General features: G+C 39.3%; 1 protein-coding gene across 1 annotated transcript in view; it reads left to right on the forward strand.

Annotated features, from left to right (window-relative positions):
• Positions 1–11,118: 11,118 nt before the first annotated feature.
• The window catches only part of ADAMTS19 (ADAM metallopeptidase with thrombospondin type 1 motif 19), a 134,732-nt gene continuing 130,034 nt past the window's right edge, over positions 11,119–15,816 (forward strand). Inside the window, exons 1-2 of the mRNA XM_058823968.1 lie at positions 11,119–11,203; positions 12,182–12,792. Coding sequence (XP_058679951.1) covers positions 11,119–11,203; positions 12,182–12,792 — 696 coding nt within the window. The remainder of the gene's footprint in view (positions 11,204–12,181; positions 12,793–15,816) is intronic.

Below are 15,816 nucleotides of genomic sequence, written 5' to 3' on the forward strand. Positions count from 1 at the left end.
TCTGTCTGCTCTAGCTATTACTACTGTTTAAGCTGCTAGCTCCAAGTTCCGACTAACTTTGTCTACAACAGCAGGTAGACTGCAAATTCTTTTAAAGTTCACTTGAGTAAATATGTAGCTGCAGAGCTCCCTCTAGCAGAGTTCAGTTGTTCTCAGACATTTTATCCAACTTGTCCTCTGAAGTGGTTCTATGACTGCTTTTCTCCCTGTTTTCTTAAAACACATTGCTTCACACACATGTTTTTTTTTGAAGTTAAGTCTAGATATTCTGCAAATGTTTTTAAAGTGATGTATACAATGCAGGAACATTATTTTCATTCCAGACAAAAAGGTAAATAAAAAACACTCTTATCTTGAAAAGATACCTGAAAACGACTTTGAAATACGCAGTCACTTGTACCCTTCTGTGAACACATCAAGTGTGCTTTAAAGAGACAACTATGTTACCACCAAAAAAGACAGATCATTCTTTTTCAGTGTATATAAAATTGGAAATGCTTCTTAATAATTTTGCAATTGATAAATTGAGAAGGTGTCTCAATTTAAGATAACTGAATTCAGTATTTCTGTGAAAGTTTAGATTTCAAAATATATTTAATTGAATTTTCTCTTTCTACTGAATTGAAAATGCATTTATTTCACTGGGAAACTTGACTGTAACACTCCTTAACTGATGGCATTTCCTTTCTTAAAGGGAGTTTTCTACTTATCTTCATTATACATATTCCCTTCATGATTTGTACTGATTAAAATATACTTTATATGATGCAGCATATTTTCTTACAATCACCATTTGCTTGCTGTTTTACTTATTTTTCTTAACCAAATAAATTACGTAAATACCTAATGAAATATTTTCTTGAAGACATAGAAAAAGATCAAGAAAAAATTAACAGGATAATAAAAGTTATCAAGATGACTTTCAACCAATGTGACCCTGAAGCTTTGAGGAACAGAAACTAAGCAATCTCTTTAATATATGACTGTCTCCACTGAGCTATTAAAACTCACAACTTATATCTGAATCCTCAGTAAAACAAAAGGAGATAATTTTTTTCAATGTCAAGCTCCAAGACATCTAGAACTTTATTATCTACTGCAGATCTATGATGGGCATATGTATTTGTCTAGAAACAATTATTATTCTTAAATTAGAGCAATTTTTATTCTTAAATTAGCAATTATTATTCTTAAATTAGACAAACTACTGATGGATATTAGGAATATAGACAATGCAACCTACTGATTGATGTTAGGAATTTTGAATTAATAATTTAGAAGTTGGAAGTGAGAATAATTTCTCTAAAGAGAAACTTTACTTTAGAAAAGGACATGCAGAAGTTTGACATATTGTCCAAAATGCCTTAAAATAGTATGCCATTTGCAAAACTCTGCAGTTTACTAAAGCAGGAGCAAAACTTCAGCAGTCCTCAAGCTGAAGGCTGGTTTGCTAGAGAGTCACCACAGAAATCTTGCAGTACTCATAACTTTTAAAAGGAAAAGGATGTGTCTCACTTTTTTCTTTTTTTCCCTTCATTTTCCCCTCTTTCCTTATATTTTTAATTGTCTCCTCATTAATTTATCACTTTTGCTTGTATTTGTGAATCACACTTCTTATCAGAATAGCCACTTGATTTTGTGTAGTGGAAAGTATTTTAAAAAAGAAGAGTAAGCTGGGAAAAATTATGATATATTAAGATGGGCAAGATGACACTCCACTGCCAGCCACATCTGAACTGCAAATTTGTGCTTTGCTTGTTCAACAAATGCAGCTGACCCTCTGTGGACCAAGTACTTAAAAGTTTAGTGCAATATGCTCTGCAGTGCCTAAAAGTAGGGGAAGATTTTGCCCTCTAAGTAACTCCCTTTTCTGAATGAAGCAGTAGTCATTCTCATTAGCTCTTTCATTGGCCAAAATGGAGAAGAGGAGGAGCAACTTGTTGATTGAGGGCATTTCCACTACTGATAGCGGACAGCCATTCCATAGGTCAGGAGGGACAGCTACAGGCAGAGCTTGTTATTTGGCCAGTTTCCACATAATTGCTTCCAATCAAACTATATCCTTATTTGCTTTTGCTGTGCCTTCATCTCTTGTTCTCTAGATGTCACATTAAAACAGAATATAGATTATATGGTCCTCCTAGCTTGTGAAACTACATATGTTCCTTAAGGCACCTTCATGATCTCAAGTCACAAAGGAATCAAAGTGGATCTACCTTTTTATAAATAGCAAGTGGAAAATAGCCAATAACAATGATGCTTTTATATAGATGGTGCAATACAAGCTATAGCTATTGGGGGTAAATGCAGTATAAACAACTATACTTATCTTCCTTCTCAGAACTAAGCTAAATCTGAATGCTCACTTTTCCTCTGAGCAACCAATGTTTAAAGTTAAATTTAGGATTTTGATTTCAGTGGGAAGAGTTCTACCTGTGTTAGTTTTGGTCTTCACATCCCCCAGCCTGAATTAGTAAGAGGCTTTCTGTGCTAGAACACCTGGTTACAAAGCAGGTAGCTATTTAACCAGGCAAGAGAGCCCACTCTTTGAATTTGGCACCTTGCAGTTTTTATTTTAAAGTCTCCATCTCTCTGCCGACATCCAGGTTTCCTCACTGCTTTGCAAAAATTATTTCTTTGGCTCCTTTTTGCTTTTGAAATAGTTTTCTAGAAGAGATGTCTTTATTTCCAAAGATCAAAGGAAGACTTTCTTCTAATACGTGCAGACTGATGAATGAGGGCATAAGCAAAGTACAAAGAAATCCTGCTACATTTAGAATGAAACAGGAGGTGCTGCTTTGGCACCAATGTGCAAATACCAAACACAGGTTTCCTGAAGCAAAAAACAACCCATCAACATTCTCTGATCTGTATTCTGCAAGCATTTACCTTTTCCGGGTAATGGTTATGTGTTAAAGTATATTATTTTTTTTCTTTTGGCAGCAAAAGCCAGAGAGGCTTTGTTTAGAATATGCCGTTTTCCCTTTCAAGCCCATCTTCTTACTGTATTTATGAAAAATTTGTATAAAAGGATTGTGCAAAAAATTACACCAGCTTAATTTTCTCTGAAAAACTGTCACACTGACACTGATCTTGTTAAATCAGCCATCCCTAAAAATAAGCTTCTAGACCCTGCTCCTCTCCTTTCCTTCACATCAAAATTAAGGTAAGAAATGGGAGGGGAAATGTGCTTATGATTTTACTTGTTTATGAAATTGCTGAATTTATAGTATCCTGGGTTGATATTGTCTTACCTAGCATAAATATTAAAATAACTGGTTCTGCTATCTAGGACACTGGCTTGGAAGTGAGAGATCATAGAATCATGAATGTAACTTTAAACTCAACTTGTGTAGCTCTCAACAGTACACTAGCTTGTGTCTATGTGCTTTTTACACCAAAAATTAACATGAAAACATGCTTTTGTATCTTCTGGTCATATAAGGCTATGACAGTAGGACCTTTAAAAGTAGGGTTATGTAGAACATAAGTGGATTAGCAATAAACAATTACTTTGATGTTCTATTTGAAATATTTCTAGGCATAGGAAATTTTACTTATTTCTTATTATCAGAACGACTGCTAGTCTTTTTTGGCAAGACAACCATTCCTTCTGGTTTTTTTCAGTGATATAGTATCAATCTCAGGTATCCTGCAGTAATATTTAGTTTGAATATACAGAAACCTGTTTCCTTCATATTGGACATGAGTTAGGTTTACATGGCTATTTAGACATGGAGGTAAAATCCTTGGTCAAAATTTTACACTGGAAAAAATATCAGGAGCAATCATGGTTCAGATTTACACCATCTGGTTCAGAAAAAGCATTTATAAGTAATCCCAAAGTTTTCTGACAAAGATTTCTGGCATTTTATTGGATAACTGAATTTTTTAGATAGGAATGATAGATAGCACATTGAATATTCAGGGAGCTCTGGAAACAGAAACTGATGTCTCTTCCACTATGGAGATTTTTGAGCTCTCTGTTGACTGACACTTCCTGGTTTTGGCCAGGGACATGATCACCATTGTGTGGCTTGTCCATTTGTTTATTTCTACAGCCTGACGTTGCTTAAAACCACCAATTTTTGCACTATGATTATTATCTGTCTCACCTAATGGGGAAGAGAGTGAAGCAGAGATTAAGAATTATTAAGCAAAACTTAGAACATCTCATAGGATGCCAGTATTTTTTTTCCACCTCTGTTCAAGCAAAAGACTCCTAGAGAGTAGCTTGGAAAACCTTTAGCTATGCGTTCTTGGCTTTTTGCCTGTTTAACAGAGGTCTTGCACAACTTGTGTTTTATATGCTGTCGCCTTCATTTCTCTATATTTTAGCTGGTCTCCTGGTGCCACTGTTTGCCATTGGCTGGCCTTCAAAGTGAGTGCCTGTGGACAGTACTCATACAGTATGTAACATACCGTATACTTTGACAACTCATGTGGTCTTAATAGGTTTCCCAGGTACAGAGGCTAAAAGAGCAAGGCAGCCTGTTCTGCAGGCTGCCACACAGCAGTTCTTATGAATAAATCCTTTAGATAGGAGAAAATAAATCATTTCTACAATGTTTGCTTTTTATCTGGTAGCTATAATGAAGTCTTTCTCTTCTGTGGCAAGGGAAAGTGCAAATAGGATATTCACACTGTCATCTAAATGAATAATGACTGGGGGACTAGTTACCTTCATTTCTAAGGTTTTATGACATCTTCAATGCTTGCAGATAGGTGAGAAGCTGAAGGCTGATATCTAGAAATCAGTGATTGTCTTTGTTTAGCTGTCATTGAATGCTTTCTTTAAACCTACACAGAAAGAAATATGTGTTTCAGAAAGCAAGGCTATTTGTATGCCTCACCTTGCAAAACAGCGAGGAAATCACCTTGTTGCATGGACTGCTTCCTTTGATTTATTTACAGCTTTTGAAGTGGAATCCCATGATCTTCTCTGTATTCCCTCTTGTTTTACTTGGTTTCATTTCCTTAATCAGTTTTCAATCACCTCTACATTTGCTTCTCCTGATCCTGGATCCATTCTCCTCCCTGTTGTCTTCTTTTTCTCAGTGTGAGTTAGCAGCATAATAACGATATGGTTACATAATAAAAATGATAATGCATCTATACTGATAAACTGCAGTTTAACTGTCTGAAACTCTAGAAATTACTCAGTTTTTTAAACATCTCTTGGAGCCTTATTTCATGTCATACCATATTTGCCTGCAGTGCCTTTTATATTATCATTCCCAGTTCTGTATTCTTCATTCATTTTTCAAGTTTATAGGCTTCTCTGTTATACTAATTCCTTGGCTGAAAAAGTAGGGGGTTTGATCTTTCTTTTCAGAAGAGAAAATCCTGTAAAAAGATTACGATGGTAGTACCACTTAGCATCTAAATTTTTTATGGAAGCAATGGACAGTATTTTTAACTCACTTGAAATGATTGGTCCATTTTTCTGAATAAAACCTGAATAAATTCTGAAACAGACTAGTGAGGTTGGGATAACTGATTAACAGATGTAACACATTAGTAGGGTTGGGATAACTGGCTTATCAAATATTTTAAACTTACTACTTTAAACATAGCAGACCTAGCATTCTCTAATAAACTAATGTAGTTGGCAATAATTCTGCTTTTATTATAATGCTCAGTTTTGTACTCAGTCCCAGATGTTTGCAGTTCCTACCAAAAACTTTTACTTATAAGATTTGTATTTCTGCCTGTTGTCTCTACCTCCTTTAAATGTAGGGGTATGTGTGGGCAGAGAGATCACGAAGTCACCTTGTCAAATTTTCTGATTTTGCTTCTGATATGAATTAGAACTTTTAGGTGCTTTGTGGTTTTTTGGTTTGGTTTTTTTTAAAATACTAATGCTACAAATGAGATAATTTTCCTACAGGAACTGTTTTCACCATTTTTAGTGATGGATGAAAAATTTCTTTGTTCTTCTAAACTATTCCTACAGTTTGGAAGAGGAGCTAAGTTTCATAATCTTTGTTTTGGGGAAAGACTTGCCTCCACTCTGAAAATTTGTGTCCATTAAGCCTTTTTTAGGGGTATTTTCCATAATTACTTTTTTTCAGTAGTTACCATTTCCATATGCTCATATACATTTATAAATTATGCTACAGTTCCGAACTATTTTTATTTTGTAGATGCATTCTAAAAGAGGATTACTGTATTATTTTAAAATGTAATTGTCAAGAAGAACCATACAATGTTAATCAACAATGTGAATTATTCTCCATAAATAACCTCTGTTATAGCATCTTTTCTATACTCTCTAAAGGCAAAGGTTTGATGATCTCAGAGGTCTTTTTCAACCTAAATGATACTGTGATTCTTAGAAATTAAATTTTTTTTTTCTCCAAGAGATGAGTTGCAGGTTTCAAATTTGAAGCCTTGCACCTTTAAGATGTTCCAAAAAATGGGAACTATTTGTTGATCATTCTGAAGTAGCCTGTTTGCCATAATTGATCAGGTGACATATTTGCCTGTTAGATGATTCAGTTAAGGAATCTGAAGAAGCTCCACTTTGAGAGAAAACTTTAGCTTGGAAAGCTGTGTGGAACTCAGGTTCACACAGAGTGCCTGGCTGTCTTTAAAGTGGTTTCAGCTTGAGTAGAGTACTTTACTACCTGCCATTGTACAGCCTTCTGTCAAAATGTAAACAATTGCCAAGCATCTTTTGTTTTTTTTTAAAGAAATCACTAAATTAAAAGGGTATAATAAAAGAGTTGTGAAAGACTATTCTAATTAAGTGGTGACTTGGTGAAGCATTCTTAATAAATAGGGTGAATATTGTGTTGACAGCATATTTTTAGCTAATACTATGGCCAAATAGATCAATATGACTTTGAGAAGTAACTCACAAGGCAACAACTTGGGAGTAAATTTTGCTTCAATTGAATTTATTAAATTCAACTGAATCATAAGAAGTAGTGGTGTGGCATAGTGACACTGAGCTGCTATGGGCTTAATTTTGTCCTTTCAAAGTCGATGCACTTTAAAGAGGAGGTATTAAGCTCACAACAGTTTGACACATATCTTACTCAGCAGGTCGTCTGATTGTACTACTGAGTTCAGATGTTACCGTAAGATTTGCTCTGCAGTAAGAGCTGCAAAAGAAGTTTTTTGCAGCGATCTTAAATACATGCCTTTTAAATAAACCTTCATGTTGAGCTTGCAAATAAAGGTATAGAATTACAGACTAAATGTTCAGAGTTTGTGAGTTAGTCGACAGTGGAAATTCACTGTTCAGTTGAAGAGATAGGGAATACAGCATTTTCTAAAAGGGAAAAAACTTATTTTCATTCATGCTTAGGTAGAGAAAATTTGCAGCATTGGTTCGCATGTATCTTTTGCATCAGAAGATATTTTGTTCAATCTTCTTTGAAACAAGTTTATTTAGACTGAGATAACATTTGTAAAGCACCCCAGAAACAGGAAGATGTGAGTTTCTGTTTCTAATCTCAGTGGACATATGATATGTGGCCTTAATGTAGTAAGCACCATTCAAATCAGAATTGATTTCTTCCATCCATCCAGAATATTTTCTTAAGCTGTAAAAATCTGAAACAAATATGCTTAAGGATTTTTTAAAAATCAATGGTATCCTAGTTCAATAGTTACATATAAAGCATATACAAAAGTAATTAATAACTATATCCTTGTGAAGAGGATTAAAGGTTTGTGGATTTTTGGTAACAATTACTGGAGGAAATCTTGTATATAATGAAAAGCTCAGGTAATCTTAAAACCCTTTCTTATGCATAAATTTGTATGAGCTTTTACAGTTAAATGATTAAGTAAGTAAGGAGAAAAAACAAACCAATGAAAGTCTCTGACTGATGGTGGTGTTTATATTGCTAGAAGCTGATATTTTGAATTCTATAGGATGATCTGTCAATACTTACCTTAATCCTCAGAAATAAATCACTCCTAAAAGATAGTAAATGAAATGAGGGTCCAGGGGAAACAGAGATTTGGCCCTTGCTTTTGAAAGGTAAGACAGAAACTGCAGCACAGATTTAGATAAAACCATGGAGTGAAGGGTGTGAAAGTTGAAGAATCATACTGATATCTTCAAAAGATGGCTTGAGATGTCTATATTGTATTATCAGTGATCGTGAATGATCTTGGCATACTGAAGAAATGGAAAGTCAGCCTGTGGAGGGGACTGGTAGAATCCTTGATCGGACAGTCCTTAAGGGAGTGATGGTACAGTTTCGTAAATTTAACATCAGGGAGAACTAAACAAAAGGAAATTGCCAAATTTATATTGATTTCAACAAAATTGGGTTGATTAATCCCAGTCAGGAAGGACTGACAAGGACATATTCTTTACTTAATTTTCTGTGGATTTTTTTTCTCATATCAGTGAGATGGTCTGAATAATTGTTGTATTTTACAAATTAACACATGCTTTACATTTGTGATTCTGCACAAATCTCGTGAAATGCCAGAAGGCTTCGACCTTTCAGATGGGTGATTCAGTTTTAAGAATTTAGTGGAGCAGACAATTTTTCTTTGCATTTCCTTTTGTACCAAGTTTGAAGATACTTCTTCAAAGATACTTCTTCAAGATACTTCTTCTTCTTCCAATTTTACAAATGCATAGTTAATAACATGTCCTGTACCACACCTTTGATAAAGTAAAAACTATTTTGCAGAGTTGGAATGGCTTTGTGACTAAGAAAATAGTGTTTTGTAGAGTACACATGGATATAATATTATTCTCTCTGCAAACTTACTGTGGTATGAAATAATTGTTTTGTTCCCTTAATTCTAATTCTCTTTGAGACATGCTTCCCTGCACTAGTCTCACAGTGACTACAGTTAGCATGTGGTGGGCTACAATACCATCTACCAGCATTAACCTATGACCAGACTCTCTGTTAAAACTAATGAACACCAGTAGGGGCTCTATTTTATAGTGCACTTTCCCCAAATGTAAACATAGAGAACTTCCCCCTATATTTTTACTTTAACTATTGAAACGATAAAAACAAAACATAAAATGAACTAAAGAAATCTGTTGCAGCTCCATGTTGATTTTAGCTTGCCCTGTATTCATATGTGGAGAATTATTGGAAATGAACTTTTTTCTTTGGCTGGTGATGAAGTCAAACACATGAAAGTCTTTCTCAACTGGCATTTTTTAAAACCTCTTTATCATTTGCAGTTTGTGTTGAAAAGGCCAAATTCTCCTTACCTTATTGTCAAAACCAGCGTTTTGTGTCTTTTTAGTAAGATTATACATGTGAACAAGAGAAACAGAATCTTGTCCAAAGGGATCAACAACTTTAGCAGATTGGAAACAGTCACAGCAATTCACAGTTTTAAAGTAAGCACATTCACATGCCATATCTTTTTTACCTTATTCCCCCTTGTTATCTCAGAGCAAAGGTCCTCTCTGTGCATTTTTGCATCTTGCCTGTACATTCTGATTTGTTATAACAAAAATAAAACCAGAATTTGTTTCTAATACTTTCACAGAAGCTTATAAACCGCATTTTGCAGCATTTCCTGATCAGTTGTAAGGATAGTTGTGGCTATGAAAAGGCTGCAGGATTTGACCTATTAACTAATTCCACTGTAAATTAGTACATATGTTTTATTTATTTGGAAAACAAAGCTTCCATTGAAATGCATTTTAAGGTCACCTAATTATCAGGCAAATACCAGTTTGCAGCCCTGAAAAGCTCCCCTCTTCCTAATCAATTCATCTTGTTTTCACTGAGTCCCTCTGATTTTGCTCAGTGTTAGTTGGCTCAAATGCAAAAAAAAAAAAAAAAGAAAAAGACAAAAAGACCAGCGTATGATAACCTTTTCCCCCTATAAAATGAAACAACTAATAAAAAAATACTATTTGGAGCCAGCTGAGAATACCTATCCATGCAGCATACGTTTCAAGCAGCTATCGAGCAGAGCAGAGACCAAAAGCCAGCTGCATTTGGCTTCTGTGGAGTCTAAACGTGTTTTTTATTTGGAGCTGTAACACGTGATTTTTGTTTGTTTGTATGTTTTGCTTTTCATTTTACATAACTAACTTCTAGAAAGAATTCTTGCAACTTCTTTGCTTCCCCTTAACGGCACAGATGGCTTTCCTCGCCGCACTGGATTGCTCTGCCTTCCCCTAAGGCACAACAATCACCTTTGACATTAAGAACAGTAGGTAAAGCAGCAGAAGTTATGACAAAATCCGACTTTTAGAGGGATTTTTACGTGTTTACCTGTTGCTTTTGCAGTTCATGCTGATGCTAGATGCGCAGCTAAAGCTTTTTGCTCAGCTCCTCATTTACTCGTTCCTCTGCTGACAAGGGCCGGGGTGGAAAGTGATGGGTTTCCATGGAGAGCTGCGTGGCGGGGGCAAAAGGAGTTTAGAATCAAATTACACAAAACTAGGCAAAAGCAGTCAGTGTCTGCTGCTCCCTGAATTTAGGCAAAGGCTCCCCTGAGCGCCTTGCTGGCGACGGGGATGAGGGGAACCCTTCCCGCAGCCGGGGCGCACCGGTGCGCGCCCCTCGCAGACGGGAGGGGCGGCAGGCTGCGGAGCGCCGTCTCCGGCACCGCGGCCGGGGCTCGGCTGCCCACGGACCCGCCCGGGCGCCTGCCCGCGGCCCGGCGGCGGGGTTGCGGCGGGGCGAGGGAAGGGGGGCCGCGGCGGGTGCCCGCCCGGGCGGGGCGGGGCGGGGCCGGACGGGACGGGGCCCGGCGCGTCCCGCCCCGTGGGGGCGAGCGGCGGGCGGGGGCAGCGCGGTCGCTGCCGCCGGGGCGCAGCTGCCCGCCCGCCGCCGGGCGCTGTGTGCGCGCACGGGCCGCGCTCCTGCCTGCCCGCGCCCACCCACACGCAGACGCGCACACACACGGACACGCACACGCAGACGGACAGACGGACAGAGACACGCGCACACACGCACACACGCGCGCCCGGCCGCCGTGCGCTGCGCATCCCGCGCCGCCGGTGCTGCCTGCCCGCCCCGCCGGGACGCGCTGCTCGCGCTCTCCCGAGTTTCTCCGCGGGCGCCCAGGTGGCTGCGCCCCGCGGCACTCCCCGCTCGGCCCGGCACGACTCGGCACGGCCCTGCGTGTCTTGCCAGCCGGCGTCCCGCGGGCGCGGAGCCGATGGCGCTGGGAGGAAGGATGCGCCTGAGCCGCGTCTGCTGCGTGTTCTACCAGCTGTGCGTGCTGTCAAGCGGGCTCGGCGCAGGTAAGTGCGCGCCTTTCGCGGGACGGGCCGAGCCCGGGGCGGCCTCCGCGCCCCGCAGCTGCCGGTGGCGGTACCTGGCCATTGTTAACCGCGCCCGCCCCCCGTAAGCGATGGGTGATCAGATAGTGTGCGCCTTGGCTGTGAGAGTGCACTGCGCAGCGCTGCTCTGTACGAGACCTGATTTCCACAAGCAGCCCTCTCATCTCTCCTGGCTGTGCTGTTCCTAGAGTGTGCGATTAATGTGTAAATAAAACTGTTTCCTGTCTCTAGTGTAGGTTGTGTAGGTTGTGTGTACTCAGATCTTTGTAAACATAATGCTGGCATGCTGGACTTTGGTTGTATTGTGATGTAGAGTGTTTGGGATATGCAAGTATCAGTAGTAAGTTATTCTCATTCAGTTTCATTATAAGAATGATCATCATACAGCATGTGCATGCAACTGCTACTTGTATGTGCAGCCATGGTGTGTGTGTGTATGTGTGTATTTGGCCAAAATTTGGGAGGCATAATGGGTCTTGCACAGCATGCTGAGAAGAAGGTTGAAATTTTCAAATTTGTTCAGGTTTTCCCCAGCAACTTTTTTTTAGCTATATGAAACAGTTGTTGCTTTGTCTAAATGATGAAGGATTTATGCAACTTTCCTTGCATGGAGGTGGTGATCAAAAGGAAAGACATCCCCAGCTACTAGTACAAACACAGCTTCTGCCCAGCTTGAGGTCCAGCTTTCTCTGTGTTCTGCAGAGCCTTGTGTGTTCCAGACGCATCAACAGAACAGACCCATCCAACAGCTGGCCCCCCTGCTCTGCATAAGGACAAGATGAAAGCAGCAAATGAACCCCACTATGTTTTATCTGGCATGCTTGTTGGTCTTGGAATCAGAAGGACCATCTTGTGGTGGGCAAAGGGGAAGGTTTTTAGCAGGCACTGGATGCTGTTCAGTACTTCACTCATTTAAAGCATCTGCTGCATTTCTCACAGGTCTCCATGCTGCAGAAGAGACTGAGGAGTGGGAGATCGTCTTCCCTGCACTGTGGAGCCCGGGCCAGCAGGAGCCAACGGGTGGCAGTGGTGGTGGTGGGGGTTGCAACGTTGATCCCGGTAGTGGGAACCGAAGCAGCACTTTCAGTGGCCCAGTCACACCCAGCCCAGCAGCTGGCAGCTCCCGAGAGGTGCGTTCAGTCTCCTCCTCGGTGGATGGGCAGGCACAGGCTGTAGGGGAGGCAGCAGAGGAAGAGGACACTGAGGATGAGTATGAGTCTCAGGAGTTTTACCACTGGTCCCCCCTGCCCCAGGGGTCTGGTGCTGCCTCTCAGTTGCCACCAACACCATCCACCCCACCACCACCTTCAGCAGAGGATGGAGATGAAGTGCTGCTGAGGATCCCAGCTTTTGCTCGGGAACTATACCTGCTGCTCAAGAGGGACAGCCGCTTCCTGGCTCCTGGCTTTGCTGTGGAAGAGAGGCTTGGGGGTGAGGGCAAAACTCCACCCAGTGCCACACAGCTGCAACCTGAGAGAGTTTGTTACTACAGTGGTGCTGTCCTCCGCTACCCGGGCTCCTTCGCCTCCTTCAGTACCTGTGGTGGACTGGTAAGATGACCTTGCATGCACCTAGGCCTGCATCCAAGTCCCTGCTTCATCTATTTCTTTTCATTCCCATTCCTTTCCTAAGGTCTTCTCTCTTTCTTGGTAGCATCTTGGGTCCTACCTCTGTACCTAACTTAATTTTTTAACAGTTTTCCTATTCATACACTTCTCATAACATTTCTCAATTCCTAATTCTGCCTTTAGCCTGTACAATGGTGATATTATTTATCCTGTTTCCAGATAGGTTCCTTTCTGGTTCTGGATTTCCATTTCTTAAACTTTTCTCATCTCCATGTGTAATTTTATCTTGCCTTCAATGAGTTCTGTAATTAGATACCTCCATGCTCTGTCTCCTTTATTTTCTCTGTCTCATCATCTCTCCTGTAGTCCATCTGTAATCTATTTGTTCTTCATTCTCATGCTGTATTCTAAAGTTATTTCCCTCATTTGAATTATCTTCCTTCTGCAGTTCAGTTTTCAAACAGTTCTGTCTTTTTTATTTCTAGCAGTATTTTACCAATGTCTCCTTTCTCCTTTTCATTACTCCTTTACTTTCCCCTCTTTGGCCTTTTTTCTCTACCTCACAGCTTCTCACATGTGGTACCTGTAGTTACTTGAATTTGGGACTTCTGTCCTTTTAACTCCTCCACAGAAGAATGCAATGAGTAAGTTCTCAGCAGAAACCTTAATACAGTCGGACCTTTTCAATTGTTATTACTTCTGTGGCATATTCGCTTATTTAAAACGAGCTCTCCCCTGCTATTATTTCTGTTGCATCAATCATGAGTTTTGCTAGATAGAGAGCAGAATTGGGTACACTGACAACAGCAGTGATGATCCAAAGAACAGTCATCCTAAGGTACTTGCAGGTGGGTGGAAAGTGTAGAAAGAAAAAAGTTTACCTGTGATGGTATAGAATGCTGGCAGGACCTTAAAAAACCCCGATTATTGCTACTAATATTTTGGGGCTACTATCATTTGGGGCCTTTATGTAGCATAATAAATGCACATTCTTGGAGCACTTAACAGAATTTAGAATAGAAAGAGTAGTGGTGCTGAAGAGGGTTAATATCCTCCATAATTCTGGGATTTGGGTGTAGATCACCATAACTGCATGATATATTTTTCCTTGTATTTCTTTCTGAATTTGAACATCTGACTTGCTCCATTGCTGATTCATGAAGATATGCCTTTTTATTTGTATGGCCATGAAGAGAAACCAGGTAAAATATGGAAATTTTGACTGCTTATTCATTTGCCTATTTGAACTTATTAAAAAATCAACACAAACTGAAAATGGTGGATTGACACCAAATAAAATATTTGCCTGCACTCCTGCAAAGTGAAACTGCCAAGTTTCACACAACTCTAAGTGGTTGGCATCTAATTATTGATATTTTGTCAGATTTTCCGAAGCAAAGTGGTAGAATTAATTGTGGAGAAAAATATTGAAAGTCAATTGATGGTGGTTTGAAAACAATTGGGTAAAAGAGTTTTGTGTTCATGAAAAGCATTTGACTTCTATGCTCCTTCTTATTTTGAGAATTTTGCTTCCTTCTACATTGTGTTTGGGTAAAATTAGGTTAGAAAATCTTTGTAAAGAAATTGGAAGAAATAATTATCACCTTTTTATTGTGTCTATTCAAAAGCCATGTACATCATTGCATGTCTGTAACACCTCTGATTTATTATATAAATTGATTCACTTTTTGGATAGATCACAGTTTGTAGAGACCCCTATTAGTAATTATTGATACTGTTAGACTTTACTAGGAGCACCAGCTTACTCCAAAGCCTTTGGCCGTCTAAGTGTGCATGTGCCCAAATCATGCTCTCCATCTAGAAAACTGCAGCTGAAACATAAAGTGTTCTGGGTATCTCAATAAAATTGTCAACTGTTGCTGATGTTGACTGGTGTTGTCATGATCCTCAACAGCACTGTCCTCTTTGTGGTGAAATAGTTAAGCAGCTGTTCTTCCTGAGAGTGTTGCTGTGTCAGGCTTAATTTAAAAAAATTGCACAGTGCTATTATGTCAAAGTTGTCATAACAAATCCTAAGCTATTTGTCATTCTTTATTCAGTCATTGCTTGGGCTCTATTACATATGTAAGTTGCTGAGTTTCCAAGAGTATTGAAAAAACATCCTAACATGCGTTGGATATTCCACCATGTTTCATCTAGGCCTGAACCTGCAAATAGAGCCAAGCTGTATTTCAAACTACATTTTCTTTTTTTAACATGTAAAATAATATTGAAACTTGTCCCCAAAAATATTTTATTTTAGTTACTGGAATTAAAATTTATTTTTTCATTTTAAATATAAAGACATTTCAGAGAAAATACGAGTGTCTTAGATGCACTCTCATTTCAAAGCCTTGCAGACCTTGGGTTAGGTTTAGTAAGCTGCATACACTTTGGAAAGTCAAATGTGGGCTGATATGCAGCTTAGATTATACCATTCTGCTCTTCAGAAATAGCCTTTCAGTGAGTCTTTTTACTGACGAAAAAGATTAGCTGTAGTCTGACAGACAACAGTGATTATTCTGTGCAGGAAAAAGGGTGGAGGAGAGTAGTGGTTTGGCCATCATATGCAGGGAAAGATCATACCTGGCAGTACAGATGTGTGGCTATTGCTGTAGGACTAGTTTTGTCAAAAGATACTGCATCTTCAATAAATTAAAGAGAGGCCTTAGGTCAAATTATTGTACCATCCACATAGGATTCTGGTATCAGTTCAGTTTCTCAAGGCACAGTGACCTCATGTGCCAGTGATATTCAGGAAAGAGGGGGGGAAAAAGGTCTGTGTAGTAATCCACTTATGTACATAGAAAGAAGAATATTGCTGCAGATGTTAAAGACCTTACCCTCTGAAGCTGAAATTTAGATACTTTTTGAATATTTCACTGGTTGCATTTGTGTAAAGCATCTCACATAAAGGACAGCATTAAAGCTTCCCGATATTATTTCACAGTTCTTGAGAGCTTCAATAGTGTTTGTTTTTTTTTTTAAGCTGCTTATCAAGAACCA

Source organism: Ammospiza caudacuta, chromosome Z (genome assembly GCF_027887145.1).
Source record: "Ammospiza caudacuta isolate bAmmCau1 chromosome Z, bAmmCau1.pri, whole genome shotgun sequence".
Taxonomy (NCBI): Eukaryota; Metazoa; Chordata; class Aves; order Passeriformes; family Passerellidae; genus Ammospiza; species Ammospiza caudacuta.